The 23,386-nt window shown below is 40.2% G+C and overlaps 1 protein-coding gene and 1 long non-coding RNA gene across 2 annotated transcripts; both read right to left on the bottom strand.

Annotated features, from left to right (window-relative positions):
• Nucleotides 1-3,472: 3,472 nt before the first annotated feature.
• LOC120548871 lies at nt 3,473-14,262 on the bottom strand. Its single transcript, XM_039785387.1, has 3 exons — nt 14,074-14,262; nt 12,229-13,810; nt 3,473-3,600 (listed from the first exon to the last, which is right to left on the bottom strand). The coding sequence occupies exons 2-3, from the start codon at nt 13,430-13,432 to the stop codon at nt 3,473-3,475; spliced, it is 1,332 nt and encodes a 443-aa protein (XP_039641321.1). The 5' UTR covers nt 13,433-13,810; nt 14,074-14,262.
• A 412-nt stretch (nt 14,263-14,674) lies between these two features.
• LOC120549790 lies at nt 14,675-16,872 on the bottom strand. Its single transcript, XR_005637433.1, has 3 exons — nt 16,826-16,872; nt 14,997-15,206; nt 14,675-14,742 (listed from the first exon to the last, which is right to left on the bottom strand). It is a non-coding gene; the product is annotated as an uncharacterized LOC120549790 (long non-coding RNA).
• Nucleotides 16,873-23,386: the final 6,514 nt, after the last annotated feature.

Below are 23,386 nucleotides of genomic sequence, written 5' to 3'. Positions count from 1 at the left end.
GGAGAAGTAAGTAGGTTGACCGGGTATTTGTAGCAGAGGTGATTAGTGTAGATGAGCTGCAGCTGGAACCCTGACTCCCGCACACCAGACTTCACTCCTGCAATTAAGGACAGACAGGGGGGAGGGGGAGAGGAGAGACAGAGAGCTACCTAGCAGCAGCAGCAGCAGCAGGCCTAACAATCTTCTTCAAAGACATGTTGAACGTTTTCTTTGTCAGCTAAGCAGAAGTGACAAAACACATGAGCCAAGAAACTCTCCAAATACCCACAAAGGGAATGACAACCAAGGTTGTCAGCTGTCAAAGGCAAATGGTACAATAAAGCTAATGGGTTTGATCTTTGATGTCAACTGCAATACCATGACTTTCCAGATATTTAATGTCTTCTAACAACGGCTGTAGTATTTTTGTAAACCCATAGGTTTCTTTGTCTATAGAGTTAAAAAGGAGACACAAATGTATGTTTGCCAGAGATGAGTTGTACTCTGCAGGCAAGTTCCTCATGGACAAATACACAGCTCCCATTTTGTGTATTTTGGTTTTAGAACCTAAAGGATTAATGGTCTCTACATCATCAAAATAAAGTTGTATCTGTAAGGCATCTGGATATCTCGGATGATTAGCAAGCTGTGCACCATCGCATTAGTCTGCATTTTACCATCTATACTTTTAGTAGACTCCATGTAAAGGTTCTGCATTTTCCCACTGCTAAAAAGAAATCTGATGGTGTCGATAATAGGAATATACTGACATGTGTCTGAGATCAGCACTTGGGTCATTTGTCCATTATTTCTGGCAGTATCTGCCCTATTCCCCAAGAAAATGTCTTTTGGTTTCACAAGACACTTTATCAGAGAAATATTTGCTCATCTTATTGAGAATGAGGAGATATCGTCACGGCACAGCGCCCCGCCCCTAGAGATCCCCCTTCCGCCATTTTGAGCTGAATGTGTTCATTGTTTGTGCTGGTAGCAGAGGAGGTTCATCTGTTTTTTGCTAGTCTAGATTCAAGAAAATTAACTATTTTAGAATGCCTGGAAGACACTGCTGTGTCAAAGACTGCATCAGTTCCACACACGATTTTCGTGGAAACCGTAGGAACCATGTGTTACAGTTTTTTCGTATCCCTACATGGAAAAAGCACAAAGGAGAGCATTTGTCCGATGTGATAATGAGACTTCGGATTTCTTGAGTGACTGAAATTAGAAGAAAAGGACATAACTTTCGACCACATCTCCCAGTCGATGAGTGTGTTCTCTAAATTTTCATTTGGGTAAGTTATCTTAAAATCTCTTTAAATGTGTTTGTGTTGTCGGCTCTTAAAGCCACGAAGTGCACCTAACGTTGTTGCCTAGCCTGCTAGCTAGCTAACTACAGTTGTAAGCATAAGTGAATACACCCATGCTAATAATTTAACATTAGCCTGTTAGCTGGGTTGCTGTCTTTTGTGACATTTGTGTTTGTAAAGTTTAATGTCCGGTGGCATTTTCATCTCTTTTTATAAGCAGTTACTGTATATGCGTAACGTTAGCAGAGATTTAGAAACGTGTTTATCAGTTGTAGCTGCAGGATGGGTAAAGCTGCTCCTGTTAACTTCACTAGCAACGTTAAATGAAAGCTAAAACTTTTTTTAAATGTAAAAAGTATAACATTCCGTAACGTTACGTATTAGCATTCATAACGATAAACATTTTTCTTGCGTTTGCTGTCTTTTATCAGGGACTAAGGAACAAACTGAGGCGGTCACTGAGGATGGAAAAGCAAAAGACAAGCAGGGAGACAGAGGCCAAAGAGAGATGTTGAATAGATTATTTGCTATTTTAGAGATTGCCATTCAAAAAATAAATGCATTAAATTAACTGGTTTGTCTGTCATTAAGTTTTTTGGTGTGTATATAATATAAACTGTTTTTCCATCAAATTATGACCTGGACATAGTAAACTTCTAACTGAATAATTATATTCAGAGGCTACCTGTTTTAATAACTCGTTACGTATACAAGCTCTACAAAGACATTAACGAAACATGTATCTTTATTATAACATTTATTCAAACATGGCTATATACTGTACACAAGTATATTCAACACAAAGCGACGATCAAACTCAGCTGCCGATAATGGTGTTGCATCAGGACTGCACACAGAAGGAGAAAGCTTTAGGTTAGTCCAGTAGTTATCCAACCTGTCCTGGTAAGATTAGAATTGTATCAAGTATATTTAAGCATACTGTAACATGAAGGTACTTCATGTTACTGTAGTGGTGTAGTTTATTCATCATGGTCTTAACTGACAACTTGTAGTGGGTGTTTATCAATGGTTTTGTTGACTTTTCATACGTTGGATGTAGCCTTGTAGCTTGTGGTTTTACAGTACTATTTAACCTTTCTCACTTGCAGTTTACTGCATATCATACTGCCTGTGGCAACCTCCATTAGCTGGTAGTGTTTACCTTGTGGGAGCTGATCATATTTTGTACTGCATTTGTTTGAAAGCTAGAAGCTACTGGACAATGAGCTAATGTTACGTGTATGCAGTAAACTACAAGTTAATGTAGCTACTGTAAGGTTGCCTACCTTTGCACCTTGCGGGCAAAGTTGCCGACAGAATATTCTCCTCCAGCAAGCAGACTGACGCCGATTCACCTTCTCCATCTCAACAAAAAAAATTGAATAGCACTGTTCACAGTTCCACATCAATTTCGTCCAGTGTTTTGAAATGCAGCTCTCTTACATTGTTGTCCCTGGCAACCGATAGTGTAGGTACACCAAGATGGTGGACGGGCTCAGACACCGCCCAAATCGTGACGTGACAGCAAGCTACCATGACGTATGTCCTCATTCTCAATAGGAAGTGTCATCATGAGGTATATAATGCGTATCTATAAAAGGAGAGTATTTTCTCTTCAATGTCCATATTCCGGTCTATGACTTCTTCGGCACATGTAACGCTTCTCTGCACATCAGTGAAAGTTGTATTAGGTGAAGAATATATTTTGGCTACAAATTCACATGCTCAATCATTAACAGTTGCTGAATCCACTGTCACATTTTCAGTTCTGAGATCTACTGTGGCTTCTACTGGAATTGGTTCATTATCAATGTCAACATCATTCAACATATTGCAACATTCCAAGTGTCCTGGGACATAGTCAATTTGTTCATTTGATATAATTTTTGAATGGTCTTTCTTCAGAAGTTTTGTATAGGAGTTTCGATTGGGATATGTTCTTTGGCAGTTGTTCTGGCCACATACAATTTGAAAGTCTTGGGAATCTGATAAAGCATGACAGGTTCTAAGATGCTGGATAAGCTTCCTGACTTCTCCAATGACAGACTTGCAACTTGGGCGCACATACATAGCTTACTTATGATATAGCCTGGAGCTTGGAGATAAGCTCAACAACTTTGGTTGAACAAATCAAGGCAATCAAAAACACAAGAGCTAGATACAAACAGGTAAAGTCAGCAGCGAGATTAACGTGTTGTCTTGACTATGATCTGACGAGGAGAAGTAAGTAGGTTGACCGGGTATTTGTAGCAGAGGTGATTAGTGTAGATGAGCTGCAGCTGGAACCCTGACTCCCGCACACCAGACTTCACTCCTGCAATTAAGGACAGACAGGGGGGAGGGGGAGAGGAGAGGAGAGACAGAGAGCTACCTAGCAGCAGCAGGCCTAACAATCTTCTTCAAAGACATGTTGAACATTTTCTTTGTCAGTTAAGCAGAAGTGACAAAACACATGAGCAAAGAAACTCCAAATACCCACAAAGGGAATGCTTGGACAAATAGTCAAGTATTTCATAAATATGCTCCAGTAAGGAGAAGACAGACTGCAGTTGGGCAGGGTACTTAAGATTGGAAACCCAATACATCTTGAAGAGCTGGTCAATTGCGTAGGTCAGCCCTTCACACTGCATTAAAAGTGGGATTTTCGTCCCCGTAAATCCCCCTAATTTTCGGCAGATAACGACAATTTTCAGCCTGTGAACGTCGCGTTCGTCTGTGCCACATATTGTCGGAAACGAATCATGATGTATATGGAGAGCTCCCGCAGAGGTGCGAATGTCTCTAATTAGCATATGAATAGCAGCGACACCGTGCGTGGCCAGAGCATGTCTTTTAAACAAGAAAAATCTCTCGTGATTGGTTAGTAGGTCTGTCACTATTGGTCACCCTATATATATATATATATATATATATATATATATATATATATATATATATATACATACATACATACATACATACATACATACATACACACACACACACACACACACACACACACACACACACACACACACACACACACACACACACACAGTCCCCTCCAAAAGTATTAGAATGGCAAGGCAAACTCCTTCGTTTTTGTTGTTCACTGAAGACATTTGGGTTTAAAGGAACACGCCGACTTATTGGGAATTTAGCTTATTCACCGTAACCCCCAGAGCTAGACAAGTGGATACATACTCTTCTCATCTCCGTGCGTGCTGTAAGGCTGTCTGACGGCTCCAGTGGCATCAGGCCAGCACAGAACAGGCAGGTGAATGGTTCCAGTAACCCTACTGCTCCGAATAAGTGACAAAATAACGCCAACATGTTCCTATTTACATGTTGTGATTTGTAGAGTCATATATATTCTTCCACCTGAGAATATAGTTCCCGGTTTGTTTACGTATAAAAAATGTCTGTGTCTCATGTTACGTTGTTTTTTGTACACGCTGTGACTACAAATCACAACATGTAAATAGGAACATGTTGGTGTATTTTGTCACTTTTGTCACAATTCGGAGCAGTAGGATTACTGGAACCATTCACCTGCCTGTTCTGTGATGGGCTACTGCCGCTGGGACCGTCAGACAGCGTTACAGCACGCAGGGAGAACTCTGGGGGTTACGGTGAATAAACTAAATTCCCAATAAGTGTTCCTTTAAGATCAAAAGATGAGTATGAGACAATAGTTTAGAATGTCATCTTTTATTTCCTGGTATTTACATCTAGATATGTTAAACAACTCAGGACATATCACAGTTTGTTTGAACCCACCCATTTGAGCAAAAGTATTGGAACATGTAACTGACAGATGTTTCTTGTTGCCCAGATGTTGCTTTTTAGGTTGATTGTTCAAACATTAAATACCTCTGCATGACTAGTCTAAGTTTTTTGTCCTTGGTTTAAACCTATAAAGACTGCATTTCTTGTTAAAGAGGATAAACCAACATGAAGACCAAGAGAGCTGTCTATGGGAGAAAAGCAAGCCATTTTCAAGCTGAGAAAAGAAGGAAAATTGACCAGAGCCATTGGACAAACATTGGGCAATGTCCTAAAAAAGAAAGAAACTACTGGTGTACAGAGCAACAGGTCGGCCGAGGAAAACAACAGTAGTTAATGACCAGTGTTGTATAAAGTACTACAAAGTAATACTTGAGTAAAAGTACAAGTATCGTACTAGAAAAAGACTTTGGTAGAAGTGAAAGTTACCTTTTAGAATATTACTTAAGTAAAAGTCTTAAAGTATCTGATATATATTGTACTTAAGTATCAAAAGTAATTTTCTGATATTTAATTTACTTAAGTATTTGAAGTAAAAGTAAAAGTTTTTTTTTTTTTAAAGCAAGCGGTTAGAACTTTTATTGTGGCTTTCTTATAGTAAAGCATAAAGCATATTCAGGGTTCCCATATCTTCTTAATCTCACTCATCAAATCAAAATCACATTCTTTTCTAGGACTTTTCAGGCACAATTCTCTTAAGTTCAAAGAACAAACAGCTGATTTTTAGAGCTGACATCAATGTACAGAAACATTTCTTGCAACACAGGTGTATGACGTTATCTTCACCACTACCCTGTTGAGCGAGTTCACCACTATCGTCGGGGTGGTCGCAGGGCTCAACATAAAAAAAAATCCCCACTGGCACCCAGGGCCAGTAGATCAGAGTTTTGCTGGCCCCTTCTACATTTTTACTGGCCCTGAAAGAAATATCATAGGTGTGATTGGAAAAGGACAAAAAAGCAGGAAAATATTTAGCACCTATGCTTTAGAAAATGGTTCTAACCCAGCTAGCCACTGCCACTGGATGATGTGCCATTAGCAGCAAAGCTAGACCAGGGTGTCATAAACTACATTTTTCCAAGGGCCAGAATTTTTTTAAAGGGGTGATAGAATGATTATATAGGGTATTTCACACTGTTCCTTATGGTCTCCTAATGGGGTATGTAACATTGGTTGGGCTGAAAATGGCCTGGTTGATATTTTTCTGGCCCTTATGCATCCCTGTGTTTTGGCCCTATTTGTAACAAGAGCTTTTCTTCCAAATATGGTATGGTCATGAATATTTAGATGAGCTGCGCGCTGATTGGTTGAGCGACTTGCCATACGCAGACATTAGAGACGCGCGCTGATTGGTTGAGCGAATCCCCAATACACATACATTAGAGAAGCGACAGAATCTCATATTCCAGACACTGCAATGTTTCATTACCAAATTCACTTCTGAGACTTTTTTAAGCGAGAAATCAACTATATAAAGCTGAAATATGGGCCATTTTACAAAAATTGATGGCTAATTGCAAATTTGGTAAGACGTGTCAGACTTTAGGAGCTCCACACAGTCTGACGAGAAAGCGGCAGCCTGCTGGGCTCCATACCCAGCGCAAAGTCACCCTTTGTGGATACTGCACTACGGGGCTCCGCGGCCAGCTGCCGGCATAACTCTAATATATTTACGGTTTGAATTTCGTCAAGCCACTTATACAACATCATTCCCCAATGTCTTATAAAGCTAACCGTTGTGTCCGATTTGATTTTAAGGCATTTTTACGGACGCGAGGCGTCTTTGTAGGACGAGCAGCTGCTTGCTATATGTCCCATTCATTACAATGGGGAAATACCGCAGCTAGCTAGCTACACTGTCGCCATAACTAAATTATATTTACAGTTTGAATTTCGTCACGCCACTTATATAACATCATTCCCCAATGTCTTATAAAGCTAACCGTTGTGTCCGATTTGATTTTAAGGCATTTTTATGAACGTGAGGCGTCTTTGTAGGACGACCAGCTGCTTGCTATATGTCCCATTCATTACAATGGGGAAATACCGCAGCTAGCTAGCTACACTGTCGCCATAACTAAATTATATTTACAGTTTGAATTTTGTCACGCCACTTATATAACATCATTCCCCAATGTCCTATAAAGCTAACCGTTGTGTCCGATTTGATTTTAAGGCATTTTTATGAACGCAAGGCGTCTTTGTAGGACGAGCAGCTGCTTGCTATATGTCCCATTCATTACAATGGGGAAATATCGCAGCTTGCTCACTTTCGCATAACTAAAGTATATTTACAGTTTGAATTTCGTCACGGCATGAATATTACAGGTTCCTCAAGGTCTTACAAAGCTTAGCTAACACTTTTCCGATTTCGGATTTCAATTGAATGTATTTTTGTGAATGTCAGAGTTAGGAGGAGGCTAGCTAGCTCTCATTGATGGACTCCATCTCACCGCGGCTCTATCAATGAGACTCGCGGACAAGAGGCGTTTATTTCCTCGATTGTTTGTTTAAATAACTCAACACACATACCCATTATAAGATTTACTGGAACCTGCGGGCTGCGGTAAAAGATTGTGGGCGTAACAAGCTCGCTGACACTGCGGTCAGGGCGGCGATGTAGCAACCCAGGCAGCACCAACACCGGCACTAAACTCCGACACACAGTCGGAGAAAATTTGCAATTAGCCATCCATTTTCGTAAAGCGGCCCATATTTGAGCTTTATATGGTTGATTTCTCGCATAAAAAAGTTTCAGAAGTGAATTTTGTAATGGAATAGCAGAGATCTGCGTGACCTAGCTAGATTCAGAAAACTACCTGATCTCAGGTCAGTTGTGTAGCCTATGTAAATGTTGGGGCGTGACCGTTCTCTTAATACACCCATGGGCTGACAAAGGTTCCGGTTTTTGGGAGGTTGACGTCAACTTCCAGCTTTGTTGGGATTCGCCCGTTTTCAGCGTCAGTTTCAAAATATGAGATTTTCATAGTAAAGGGGTGTCAATGGGATTTTGAGCTTCTATGTATGTCCTATTTACCCATCGAACTGTCCTCATTCAACTATGACAGGGTAAAATCGGTTTTGCATTCTATCACCCCTTTAAGCAGACACTCCAGGGGCCGGACTTTCAAATAAAGAAAATAAAATTATACCTAATACGCATCATCTTGTTTGATATTTTCACTTTCTTACTAAATTATTGCTATATTTTTTACATTAGTAAGCAAATCCCTAAAAACATGGAAAATCCATAATGATAACTAGATAGGCTACTTAACTAGAAAATGATCTCAGATTAGTCCTGTATGCCTAATTTGAAAGAAGACAATTCTGTTCCTAAATAATACAACCGGCAACATCGTCAAGAATGAAGAACGCGTCATTCACGTGCATATTAAGTAGCCACATGTATTTGTTTTGGTCTTATAATACATCCATAGGTTTACCGCTCCAGCGGAGAGGATGGCTCGTTTAGACAGCAGCTACGTTTACAAGAGTTTGTCCAAAGTTCAAGATTGGTTGAAAATTAAGACAAACAGTTAGACTACAAACTGACATCTTTCATTTTAGCTCGTTTGTAAAGTCGCTATTTGCAGAGTAGAGCTGTGTTTGCACAGCGCCGTGGACAGCGCAGACTGAGATATGGTTTCTACGCGTTTCTGCCTGTAGAACAGGTATGTGGGTTATTGATAAGTATTGACTCTTTAATCGTGGAGGTTTTGTTGTAGGCTACCTACTTACAGTAACGAGTGTAGCGTTAGTTCATCTGCACCATCGGCGGTAAATAATCCTCGGTAACGTTTCCAGTCAGTAGGCTACATGTGCTGCGTGAAGTAACGCACACACCAGTGACTGTGGCTGCAACCAGCCCGACATACGTTTTTACTGGCCCCGGGCCATCGGGCCATTGCTTATGTCGAGCTTGGTCGTCTACGATAACGGGAGGTCCTCCAGTAGGTGCTCATGCTTCCATGGCGGTTTCAGTTGTGCGTCCTCCTCCTCCTTTAGCAACAAACAAGCGCTGAAATAGAGCGCGCGGCGTGCGGAGCGTGCGTAATGCAATCTAGGAGCAGTGATTCGCCAAACCTCCCTTATTGCAGTCGCACACATTTCTTCTAATTTTATTTTTTAGTAACGAGTAACGAAGATGCTTAGTGGAAATATAACGGAGTAAAAGTATACATTTTATCTAGGAAATGTAGTGGAGTAAAAGTGAAAGTTGACATAAATTTAAATAGCGAAGTAAAGTACAGATATGTGAAATTTCTCCTTAAGTACAGTAATGAAGTATTTGTACTCCGTTACATTACAACACTGTTGATGACAGAAATATTGTGAGAGCTGTGAAGAAAACCCCAAAAACATCAGTAAGTGACATCACCAACGACCTCGACAGTGCAGGGGTGAAGGTATCCCAATCCACCGTTGGAAGAAGACTCCGAGAGCAGAAATATAGAGGCCATACCACAAGATGCAAACCACTCATCAGCAGTAAGAATCGGAAGGCCAGATTGGAATTTGCAAAGAAGTACAGAGATGAGCCACAAAAGTTCTGGAACACAATCTTATGGACTGATGAGACCAAGATTAATCTCTACCAAAGTGATGGAAAGGCCAAAGTGTGGAGAAAGAAAGGAACGGCTTATGGTCCGAAGCATACAAGCTCATCTGTGAAGCATGGTGGAGGTAATGTCATGGCTTGGGCGTGCATGGCTGCTTCTGGAACAGGCTCATTCATATTTATTGATGATGTAACTGATGATGGTAGCAGCAGAATGTTCAGAAGTGTACAGAAACATTTTGTCTGCCAATTTACGGAGAAATGCATTTAAACTAATTGGGAGGAAGTTTGTCATGCAGCAGGACAATGACCCAAAGCACTTCATCAGGGGAAAAAAGTGGAAGGTTTTAGACTGGCCAAGTCAATCAACTGACCTTCACCCAATAGTACGGTGTTCATTTTAGGACATCCTCAGATCTCAGACTCACCGGGGATTTCCACTGGATGCGTAACAGCTGCGGACCGGCTCCGCTGCGTGTCTGCTGCGTGCTCCGCCGTCCGTCAATACCCACCAGGTCCGGATTTGTTGCGGAACGGCTGCGGCCGTGACTGACAGCTGTAGTCACGAGGACCCACAAGTTCTCGCGAATTCAGGTAGAATAGAACCACAAAACCAACAACAGTTAGTTTCCATCCAGAGGACTAGATGTGAAACAACTGTGTGCTGTGTTTTCAAGGTGTAGTGCAGGGAAATATGATCCACCGTGAGCACGGTGTATTTTATTTTGAAAATTAACCGGATATTTATTTTGTTTCTGTGCTCGACTTCCTGTCCCGCACTCTCTGCCGTGTACTGAATTGCTGCGGAGCTCTCCGGCGTCCGTCTGCGTATCTGCTGCGGAGGGCTGCGGACTGACGGAACTGGGACGCAGACGTTCCACAGTCTGTGGAAATACACACACTGACTTTAATGGAAACCTAATGACTCCGTCGACGTTTCCGGAGACGTTCCGCATCCAGTGGAAATTGACGGTCAGGTGTCAGACTCAAACGAAACGGCCTCAGCATCGGAAAAACCTCTGTCCCATACAAAAATGTAATATATGGCCATATATGTACTTATATTTTAAATAGCATGACATATATCTATACATATATTTGACTTATCTGAGAACACAATATATGCCTGCAACATATATGAACATTTATGTGTCCAAACATGTGAAGAAAATATTTGAGTTCATCCATATATGATACCATATATCTGCATATATTACAGTATCATATTGGTTTCTCGCATATATGGACAACATTAAGTATAAATATGTGACATACATATTTGTTTTCCACATATTTAATAAATGTATGTAAACATACATGCATGTGATACTGATGCATTTTAAAGCTATGGCATATGGTTATGGTACTTTGTCGATGTATTTGTCAAAAATGACAAAGAAACACACACATTATTGTATTAAAAATACTATATTTGGTATTCACACAATACAGACACAAAATCTCCAACTATAGGCATTTAATTACAAGGCATTCAGACATAAGATATAAAACATTAAATTTTAAATATTGGCATTTGAGGTATTGAGACATTAAGTATCATCTTTTTAAACTATTCAGACAAGTACATACATTTCTATTATTAACTGGCATTTCATTACATGACATTTTGAAGTACAGCAATATTCTTAACTATTAAGTGACATTCCACATTCAGACATGTGCAGGCAGTATTCTTACTATTTAGGACTCCACTAGATATCAGACATAAGTTCATTCTTTTTTAACCTATTGACATTTCATGTCAAGGTATTCAGAGTTAGACAATATTCTTTTTAACTATCAATTGGCATTTCACTGACAGCAAAACTCTAAAAGATTGTGTTTTCACTATTTGGTCTGCATGGGTAAAAATGTTTTCCATTCTTTGACCCCTTTGTTTTGTTTTTAATCAATTCGTCCAATCAATACGATTCAAAAACATAAAAACATAATTAACATTCAGGTTTGGAAGATTCATAAAGAGACACTTTCTCTGAATAACTGCAGCTGGAACAGCTGTCAAATGCCCCAACTTTTTGCCAACAGCAACAAAGTGGTGTGGGTTCGACAATGAAGCAAAAAAACTGTGTCGCTTTGTTTCAAAATAATGTCCTATGGCATAGCAGCGTTCTCCACTTCCTAAGTCTGCAACAACAAACGTATCAACACTGAAAATACTGTTATCTGTGAGGACTACAACATGCGAGTTTCTCTTCCTCTCTCTCGAATGTCTTTTAGAGTGCGCAACTTCACCATTAATTACTGCCCTGTCACGGTAACTGACAAGAAGTTCTCTCTCTATGTTATAAGCTACATTGTGGAGGGCAAGGTAGTCATCTTGCTCAAGTCTTACTTTCTCATGTCTGCCTCCAAGTGCAATGACCTCTTTACACCTTATTGCACTCTGGGTGTGTGTAGGACTGACTAAGTCTTCAAAGGCCGAAATGCATTCAGAGGATGCATTTGAAAGTGTTTTCTTGGCATATAAGGGCAGACCCTTCTGTAACTGAAATGTTTTGGCAATCTGCAAAGGGACCCCTTGTGTGCTCTTGATCATTTTGAGCAGCCTGTGATTATATGACTCAAATGTGAAAGCTGAATGAGCCCATAAAGGACCCCGGTTGTACACTTTGTGCAAGGTGAGAGAGAGATGGACATTATAGGACACATTTTGTATACCATAGAGATCCCCCATTTCCATCACAAATCTCCTAAGCATGATGTCTGCTTCCTGAATTTGTTGCAAGGTGACACTTTCAGTTAAGAGCAATGCCAAAGCCTTCACAAACCGTGTCCAGTGTATTAGATAGCGCTCTGGTAAGATCCCTTTAAGCACTGGGATGCTATAGTAGAAAAGCCACATATACCACTCATGCGCCTTCCAATAGTTTCTCTCTTGCAGTGATCTAGGCACTCTGGAAACACAGGAGGGTGGTTGGATAAGGTGAAGTTTTTGATCAATCTCTTGGATACACCTTCCTACATACCATGGGTTTTCATGATTGTCACTTCTAACCCACATATAAGTCATAGATCTTGCAACACCAAGAAGACAGGCGTGCATGTAGTCAGGTACGCAACCTTGTATCAGGTCAACTGATGGGATCAAGGACAAAATAGACGGTCCTTTCACTCCTTTCACAGTAGTGTGATTTTCTATAGCCTCTCGAGCGAAATTTAGGCTGCTACCATGATTTCTGCTTTCAGTATCAGACTCAAAAGGATAGACCCGTACATGACCTTGACCCTTCTCAACCACTGTACCTTTTTGTAAACAGTATGAACATCCAAATTCTCCATTGAATTGCTTAAAATTTTGAATCATCGGTCTTGCAACAGAATCACATACTGCCACCAAGGGAAATACTTTGGAACGGCCACGAATACCATTTGCACTGATCCACTCAAACCCATGAGTAAGCAATTGATTGCATTCTTTCACAAATGGTGATAAGTATGTGTTACAGTTTGGCTTTGATGAACCAAACCATAAGGCTGACAACATGACTTGTTTTGCTCTCAGATCAGGTGGTAATTCATTGACTGTATAGAGAAGTGGCCAAATACTGTAAGAAGATTTCTTAAACACAGGTACCCCGTCAAAGCTAAAGGTTAGTGTGAGATTGACTTGATGCTCAGATTGGCCTTCACTATTTCCGTTAACCCTCTTGTAAAGCTCACCATCTGTGATATCTGTCAGTGGGCTAGAGTGAGCACCACTGTTAGGCCTAGTCAACTGGCTGAAGAGTTCCTCTTGTTCCATCATATTCCTTAATTGTGATTCTAGTGGAAAAACAATAAAGAAGTGCCCCTGTTTCATGTGATCGGCTACACTACAAGAATATTGACAGTTAGGACAAACCACTTTTTCTCCGTCAATGTTTACAGAAATTGTGCATCCCTCACATATGTAGTGAAACTGAATATTTCTTTTCAAGTCATCAAAAGTTTTGTAAAAGTGATGTTTGGTAGATGACACAGCATGCCTCTGACTTATAACGTTAACAACTTTAAGTGTGTCTTCTAAAGCTTCATCAGTCAGTCCATGCTTGAGTTTTAAAGCAAGAAGTAGCAACTCATGCTGTTTTCTTGTATCCTCGACAGTAGCAGTTTGCCGTACCTGCCCATTTGCACAGGAAGTGTTTGTAGAGGTTTGGTGGACTGGTGGTATGAATGAGAGGGGAGGTTCTTCACAGACCTGCAACACACAAAGAAATTTAAAATATTATTTTATTTCAGCAAACAATTCCAAATATCAATGATAAAGTAAGTGTATTAATCTTACTATTATAAAGTAAAACTTTCATAACAATTAACATTCAGGTTTGTTGAAATTTCACAAATAAGCAAAAACGAGCCTTAATATGTGACCGGGAGTAGTTTATAGAATTTAATATAATAGTATTATTTTATTTAATATTCATAGTATTCATAGATATAGAGACAGCTATTAACATTTACCGATATAGTACTAATAAGTGCAGGATCAGGCGACACAAGTGCAGGAGCACAGGAGACGCGTGCGAGATCAGGATCATGTGAGTCGAGTGCAGGACCAGGATCACAGGAGACGAGTGCAGGATCAGGACCATGTGAGTTCAGTGCAGGATCACAGGAGACGAGAGCAGGATCAGGACCATGTGAGTTCAGTGCAGGATCACAGAGAAGCGAGAGCAGGATCAGGACCACGTGAGTTCAGTGCAGGATCACAGAGGCGAGAGCAGGATCAGGACCATGTGAGTTCAGTGCAGGATCACAGGAGACAAGTGCAGGATCAGGACCATGTGAGTTCAGTGCAGGATCACAGGAGGCGAGTGCAGGATCAGGATTAAAGTGAGTGCGAGTGCAGGACCAGGATGGTCGAGGAGTCAAGTGCAGGACCAGGACCATGTGAGTTCAGTGCAGGATCAGGACCATGTGAGTCAAGTGCAGGATCACAGGAGACGAGTGCAGGATCCTGCGAGTCGAGTGCAGGATCCCGCGAGTCGAGTGCAGGATCAGGATTAAGTGAGTCGAGTGCAGGACCAGGATGACGGGAGTCGAGTGCAGGACCAGGATGGCCCGGGAGTAGAGTGCAGGACCACAGGAGATGCGTGCAGGATCACTTAGGGTAACAGCAGAATCACATACCTGAAATAGGAAACAAATATTTCATATTATTATGAAAATAATAATATCACTTCAAGGCAGTATTTCAATTCAACATGTTTGATAAATGATAAAGTAAGTGTATTAATCTTACTATTATAAAGTAAAACTTGCATAACAATTAACATTCAGGTTTGTTGAAATTTCAGGAGTAGTTTATAGAATTTAATATAATAATATTATTTTATTTAATATTTATAGTATTTATAGATATAGAGACAGCTATTAACATTTACCGATATAGTACTAATGAGTGCAGGATCAGGATCAGGCGACACAAGTGCAGGATCACAGGAGACGCGTGCGAGATCAGGATCATGTGAGACGAGTGCAGGATCAGGATTAAGTGAGTCGAGTGCAGGAGCAGGATGACGGGAGTCAAGTGCAGGACCAGGACCATGTGAGTTCAGTGCAGGATCAGAGGAGACGAGTGCAGGATCACATACCTGAAATAGGAAACCAATATTTCATATTATTATGAAAATAATAATATCACTTCAAGGCAGGGCTGGACTGGCCATCTGGCATACCGGGCATTTTTCGGTGGGCCGGCCTTCTGGGCGAATCGCCCGATATAAATAGGCCTTTTTATTTTTGGGCGGGCCGGCCCATAAAGAACTCACTGCAGCCCATTGGTTAATTTTCTTTATTGGCACTGGCCTGACCCAATCAAATCCAGGAACCCCCTTCCCACTCCGGACGCAAATTTACGAATCCCACTATTGCGGCCCGCCTCCCGGCCCTGAGGCGTGAGCTGTAATAGTTATGCTGGAAGTTTAGCATCCACGTTAAAATGGACAAACGACCACCAAGTGCAAAGGGAGGTGCAGAGAAATTAGAGGAGAAAAAGATTAAGAATCTACAGGCGGATTCCTCAAATATGTGCCAACACTTCTGACATGTTTGGGTCTGTAGTAGCTGCTTCAACATCAGCATTACCTGAAGAAGAGGGAGGAGGTGGCTGGATATACAGAGAAGCAGAAAGAAGGAGGAGAGTGACCATGACACGGCCATAGGAACGAGTGAGGAAAAAGATGAAAGAGAGAGTAGATGACGATGTGGTAAGGAGTAGGCAAATTAACAGGGACTCTCAGGAAGGAGGGAGGCTGTGTGTGTGTGTGTGTGTGTGTGGGCGCCCCGCATGCATGTGCGTGTGTGTCACATCATAACAACAACAAGCAGTTTGGCTGTAACATTAAAGTTAGTGGCTGTCAGGTAACCTAACTGTTTAAGCTTACATTGAAAATGCTAGCGGTTAGCCTGTTGGGTAGCTGAAAAGTTTGTGTTGATACAAGCATCAGAGTTCCTTGAAATGTTTAATTAGCTTCTCTCGTATTGGTGCTCTTTTCCAGGGCATATACTACTCTCAGATTTAGTGTAGCTTTTGGGAAGTGTTATGGTTATAGTATTTAGCAGACACTTGTGTCCAAAGCGACAAAATATGAATCTTACAATAGTTAAAATTAACAGTAAACTGTTTTTAAAGTTGCTAAGCCAATATTAATAATAACAATAATGGCAATACAATATCAATAATAAAAAATACCATAAATATACAAATCCATAACTACAAGAATGAATTAATTATTTAAGTGTAAGATCAACAGATAAGTCTTGAGACCCCTCTTGAAGGATCCAAAACTATCACATGAACACAGAACACTAGGCAATTGTTATCATAGAATGCAAGCAGATTTTAAGAGGACTGTCTGCAGGGAACGACTAATGTCTGACCAATCACAGTGGGTGTTGGCCGCCTGGGCCAAAAATGCCCGGACCAATTTTTTGTCTCAGTCCAACCCTGCTTCAAGGCAGTATTTCAATTCAACAGGTTTCCTTAATCTCTGATAGCACATGATTTTTTTGTACAATAACTTGCCAACTTAAAATGGCTAAACACGAGCTAGAGCTAATACACTGCAAAGATAACGTTATAACTAAGTTAGAATTTATAAATTTGGTGCAGGTAAAATAGTAAAAATGGTAGCAGGTAGACTACAATCCTGACACAGATCAGTGTAGAATTAGACAGAATTTCATTGTGTTCACATGTAAAGTGACTTACTTTTTTTCTCCTTGGGGAGCCTGGACATGCCGCTGACCTGAAAGAAGAAAATAAGAAAAAATTAACATTGTATTTTAACACTAAGCTTGACCGTTCCTTCAGGTTTTGGCAATTTATTATATTATTATTGTCTTTAAGGCCATGTTTACACATATATGTAGATATTTTTTTATAACGCATTTTTTAAAAACATCAGTTTTGAGGTTGCTAAAACTTCAGTACAAACACATATTTACAAATGTATACTTTATACTTACTTTACTATACTTATTTTCCCTCCCCAATCATTAGATACAGCAGCATTTGTTCTCCTGGTTAACATTACATGTCCTTTATGTCTCCTTTGCACAGCTACAATAAACTTAAACCTACCCAGAGCCATCTTTCTATGGCTCTGAACCTACCTAACGTTCCGTGTACTTTTTCGTTAATTTATTTTTTTTTTTAACAAATAAATGAAAAACGAATTGTGCTTTTCTCTTTATTGGTTTTCAAACTGTTGAAGAGATAAACCATAAAAAAAAAGTAATTTCCCTCATTTTTTTTTTTACTGAAAATCAAATACATGGACCACCCTGGTAATACATAAACAATTCTCATAAAATGCGCGGAAAAGGTCAATAATACTCAAGTTTTCCCTTTTCTTAAGCTTTCTAAATTTAACAGAAACGAATAATAATAATCGAAGGATGCTTGCTTGCTAGTTCAAGTTAGCTAGCGATAATTGCTAAAGGTAACTAACGTTATGTCTTATGCACGTAATTGTCTTTTAAAGTTAGCTATCTATATTGTGCACTTACCTTTTCCATCGGACGTGCTGTTGCGCAGGAACTGCTGCACCGGTGTTAAGGTATTTTCGATACTCCATTATGAACTTAAAATCAAAATACCGTCTTCCATAGTTGACTCTGAAATCACTGTCTTATTGTTCTTCTTCTTGTTTTTATGGCGGTTGGCAAAACAACGTCTGGTTGCATTACCGCCACCTTCTGAAATGAAGTGCATGTCAGAATAATATATTTACCTACACTTAAATTATCTTCATTAAACCAGTTCTTCTAAAAAGAAAAGAAAGAAAAACATAAAACATAAATCTTCAGAATTCCTTTGCAAAATATAATTTACCATCTCTTCATCTATATTTGAACCTTGCTTTCTCGTAGCACACACTAACCCTTACCTCCGGTAGCGGCCATCTGATCTAAAACTAAAATAACTAAAATAGAAAAATAATGAATGTAAGATAATAATAATAATAATAATAATAATAATAATAACCATATTGGTTTTGATTTTTTAAACATTAACATTTTTCTTATTGAGAATTGTTTGTTTTTTTATTAGTAACCAGAGCGTTAACGGCTCTGGTAGTAACCAGTTCTGTCACTATAGCAACACCCGCGGACAACCTGCGAAAAAGCGTTAACGACGCGACAAAGGAGAAGACATGTATGCGCTTGTAAAATGGTGTGCCGGGGGTCGATGAGGGGAAATTTAGTATTGTTCACATTAAATTCATACGAAATTTTGATCTGGAAAGTTTTTAAGCGGCGTGATTACCTCACGAGACGAATTTGCCGTCGAGTGGGGTGTGGAAAAGCGACCAAAGGGTGGATTCCCCATTTATATGGCTACCGTTCAATCAGTTGGAGGTAAGTTAACGTTTTTTACTGCTTTGTATTAGTTACACAGGGACATATGCTCCATTAACATAAATAGATAATTTTATAACGAAACTACGTTGTCAAGAATGTGTTTAGTTAACGTTATATGTGTTTATTTTTGTTGAGGCAAAAATCTTTATTTGACTTGCCACATTAAGGCTTGTCCCGCTTGTCCGGGAAAAGTGGATTTTTACCGATTTGAAACAATAGCTACATTTTTCCCCGCAATCCGGGGCAGCGGGCCGCTAACGTTACACCCAGGCCGCTGTTCAGCTCATTCTCTTGTAAGCAATGCAGCATGAAAGCACGCCGAACCAGCCGGTGTTAGTTAGCTAACGTTAGCTTGCTAACTGTGCCTTAACGTTACTCTCCGCCCACATCGTTGACAGAAAATGAGAGACCCGGTGCTAATCGTCACCGGTTGCATAACGACCGTTATCTACCGGACCGTATTAGCAACGCAGATTTTGGTGCCACTGAAATGCTTCTGTCTGATGCTCAAACGGACGTTAGAGGCAACGAAACATCACCGCATGTCATGCTAGTTAAAACAACACTTGGCAGCAGGTAAAGTTAGCCTACCGTTAACTAGCAGCTAGAGTGCCGTCGAGAGTTAAAAATGCTGACAGCTAAACGGTTGTAAAATATGTCTATCTGTATTTCACTGGAGAGTAACGTATGACAGTGTGCAGCTGCTGTTGTGCGTCGGAAAAACAACACAGATGTTGCGTTCGCGAAATTGGCCTCGCCAACCTCGTGCTGCATTCGTTGTTGTAAAATACACCGTTCCCATCCAGTGGTCGTTTTTGCCGTTCTATAATGTAATTTTTGACTTAGTATCTCAATATATTGACTTAGTATCTCAATATATTGACTTAGTATTTTATTAATGCTGATAGTGTTTGGATCCTTTCAGCGGTTTTATCATAAAATTATGAATCTTTACCCGGACAAGTGACTTTTGTGCATGGAAAAGTGAAGCGTAAAGGACAAGTGCCTCAAAAATTAATGTCAAGCCCTGACTTGCTAAAACTTACGTTACCTCGAGGTTATGTAGGATAACGTTAATGAGCGGCGTTCCGATATGAGTGATCTATTTGTGATAATATCACAAATAGATCTAAATCGTCTTTCTATCGGAACGCCGATATGTCGATAATATCATATTGAGTGGGCATTACATTATTCTTTAACTTAGACACTTGTTGGTAACTATCAGTGTTAGTGGCAATGGTGACTGATATTTCTCTGCAATAGACATGAATACTTTGGGCGAAAGTTGGACAAGCGTTGAAGAAGATTCGAAGAGCGCCATTGTGTGGGAAGAGAATCCGTGTTGCAAGCGTCTGTGGGAGGATGAGGATGAGGATGACCCCCTACCGTGGCCACAGTCAGTGGAACCAAAGTGAGTTTTTGTTTAATGTACTAACATTTAATTCTTTACCCCCATAAAAGGCGATATTTTGGCGACACCCCTGTACCCAAAATGGCCGAGATTTGAATTGTTTTGGCTTATTTCTCCGTTTAAACACCCATTTTGACCTCAAAGTACGCTGAGTACGTCTAAACTACGCAAAAACCTGGTGACACCTCTGTGCGCACGCGCAGTCCTCAAATCAAGCAGCAGCAAAGAAGAACAGTTCAACCAATCATAGCGGCGTGGGTTAATTCCCCAAATGGCACGCGTGTATGATTGACAGATAGTAAGGCCTACCATTAAACAGAGACTGAAAATCGACACCAAGAATCCCGCTCGATCCCCTTCCACTTCGCTCAGCGCGGCAACCCGCCGTCTGACTGATTTAAAACGAGGGACAGTAGCTACAGTAGTCAGTCACGGTACTTCTGATTCCTGAAGGTAAGCGGGCTGGGGTGGATGTGGAAAGTTGAAATATTGTATTGAGTTAACTTAAAATGGATTTGATTATCACACAGGGTGATCGAATGGATTATTTTAAAATACTCCATCATTCGTTCATGGTTTTACTCAGATAAGAGAGAGACTTCATTCGGCCATGCAAATTATAAATGCTTGCTGTATAACCATCTTATATCATTTATATCTACTATGTACCATACTACAAACAAACTACAAAACAAGCTGCTCAGATTTGCTTCCTGTTTGTACTTCAAAAAACCGGAGCTCATTTGAAATATGCCGCATCCCCCTCCCAAAGCAACACTATTGTTTATAAATTTTAGGTGGCTTGGGACAAAAATATCATACAGTAAGCTTGTAAGCATAATGATATATATAACTTCGGCAATAATTTGTATGTTTTAATTTAGAAAAAAACATTTATATGTTGCCACAGGCTGCCATTCACAATCAAGGGGCGGAAATCCTAGCTTCCTTGGAAGAACAAGCAGAAAATAGTGACAGCGAGCTCTCACTTATGCGTCAAGAATTGCTTGAAATAAAAAATTCATCTTCACAGGTAAATGTATTATATTTCCATTCTACACACACACATACACACGAGTAAAACTTAAATAGCTGGGGCTTTTATTTTGCCAGATCATAACAAATCGACCTGCTATTTAATCCCCATGACAAAAATTTAACTTTTTTACATTGAATCTAGAAAAAAAATAGACCTACCTACCGACCCCTTTTTTTCTTCTTTTTTGCTGTTACTGCAATATTTTTTAAGGATGGCCTCATTATTTTAAAAGGACTGATAAGAAGCGTGATGTTTTCAACAGTGAGTCTCACTAATACATTGATGGGATAAATGCAGAGACTGAATTTCCCTCACAGGATCAAAAGAGTATACTTCTATTCTTATACTTATTGGCTACAGTCTTTCACATCCGTTTTTCTTGTTGATGCAGAGATACCTCAGATAAAAGAAATGCTCAATAGCTCCATGCACCTCGGCAGTCAGGGTCTCTCCCAAGCCCTTCAAACCCTGTTCAAATAGTGAGTACTTTTTTATGCAGTGCTGTTGGAAAGTATGTGAACTGCTTGCAATCACCTTGTCTTCTATATTAATTGGTCATAATCGAGATACAGTTTACTGTAAATTTGTCCTAATCTAATCTCCCAAATTTCCTGGTACCTTGTGGCAATTGCTCTTTTGACACTACTTATTGATAATATGAAATCTCAACATTGACAGTAGGGACCAGGAATGCTTGTCATAATACTATTGGGACCAATTTCAACAGTCAATTGTACATAAATCTGGAATGCTGGATATGTTGTTTACTATACTGAAATAAGACTTTTTAAGCCTATCAATTTTATTTTGTTCAACAGGAAGAAATTGTCCCGGGTTCAGGTGTTTACGTACCGCGAAGTGTGTGGCGCTCTGCTTGCCAGGCATCCAGTGGGACTTCAATGGCAAGGATTTTGCTGCTTGGGGTGTTTGACATTGAAACACTCGTCAAAAGTAATTTGAGAGGTTAGTATTGTCTGTGCAGTAGTGTAGAGTGTGGTTAAAAATGCTTATTCTATGGTCACATTTGTTATGTTAAAGCTACATTGTGTAAAACTTCTCCCATCTAGCGGTGAAATTCTATATGACAACCTACCTGAATATTACTTTCTAGCCCCTCCATTCCGGCGTGTTTTAACTCCTACGGTGGCCGTTTCATGTATAAGGCTTCCAGTACAAAGCAAAAGCAATGAAAAAAATAACTACAATTTAGAGTGTCCTTTGCCTGTGATCCGTCATAGCACACAGATTTATGTTACAAAGCGTAGCCTAGACAATTCTTTTTCATCGGTACAAGGAAAAGTATCCTAGACGTCGTTCTAGCGTTATGCACAACCATGCTATAGTTAGCCAAGCAACTATAAAACTTCAATTTACACCATAGACTGTATAGATTTAGACGAATAGGCTGAATTACCTGTCGAGAAGAAAGCAGGCAACTTTGCGTTGTTCCCTTTTAAAATCCTTGTTCCTCATGAGGCCACTCCAATATTGACTTTGGTCTTGTTTTTCCTGTCGCGTTGTCGTTATAATTCTCTTTTTCGCTTCCTTGGTGACTCCTTTTCCGCGTCTCGAGAATAGGTGTGATCCTCCATCTTCAAAAGTGGGGAATGACGCGAAAAGTTTGAGAACCACTACCTTAGATGGTAGCGACCAACCCTCTGGCTCAAGAACTACCTTACTGAACTCAGTTGGAATCAAGCCAAACTGGTCTACCCTTATTCCGATTAAGACACCCAGATAATGCAATTGAAAGTCAAATAACTTGTGCATGTACAGTATACACCAATTGAACTGAAGTTGGACTGGAGGAACCCTGCTTGCCGTGTTGTCTGCCTTCTGCCCCTTCTTCCAATGGAACCTATATATAACATTTTCATAGGATTTGTGTTACGTGCCTTATACTGGAATTCAGGTCTTAGCCTGATTATTAGTAATAATTTGATTAAAGGAGGCGATGGTGGCGCAGGTGGTAGAGGTACCATTTGATTCGAGGCCCCGCTCTGCCTGACCCCATCAAAGTGTCCTTGAGCAAGATACTGACCCCAAACTTCTCCCAGTGGCAGGTTGGCACCATGCATAGCAGCCTCCGCCACTGATGTGTGAATGGGTGAATGTAGGGCATACATTGTAAACGCGCTTTGAGTGCTTCCGTAGGAGTAGAAAAGCGCCAATAAATGGACCGACTGTGTGTATGTGTCTGTTTTCAACCATTTTGATTGTCATGCTGCTGATAATGAAAAGCGTAAACTATATACTGGTTTATTTTTCATCCTGAGAAACAACTTTTTTTCCCTCAGGAGGAATCAAAGGTTTCAAAGGGGGAGATGGGGAGAGAGAAGAAGCGACCTGGATGAAATAAAAGTAAAAGCTATAATGGGTAAGTTATGATTTTGCTATTTGACATCATCTGCCACAGGTCTGTATTTAAAGTGATGTGAGCCTAGACCCAGTCA

Source organism: Perca fluviatilis, chromosome 20 (assembly GCF_010015445.1).
Source record: "Perca fluviatilis chromosome 20, GENO_Pfluv_1.0, whole genome shotgun sequence".
Lineage (NCBI taxonomy): Eukaryota > Metazoa > Chordata > Actinopteri > Perciformes > Percidae > Perca > Perca fluviatilis.
The sequence above is the reverse complement of the archived record's forward strand: the minus strand, read 5'-3'. Positions and strand labels throughout refer to the sequence as shown.

Bases quoted from the DNA above. Each gene is read 5' to 3' on its own strand.
- LOC120548871 (XM_039785387.1), bottom strand. From the start codon at position 13,432: ATGAAACAGGGGCACTTCTTTATTGTTTTTCCACTAGAATCACAATTA. The intron at 3,601-12,228 runs GTCCTTTATGGG...CCTTAATTGCAG, and splicing joins GCACAAAGTGTACAACCGGG to GAGTGAAGTCTGGTGTGCGG.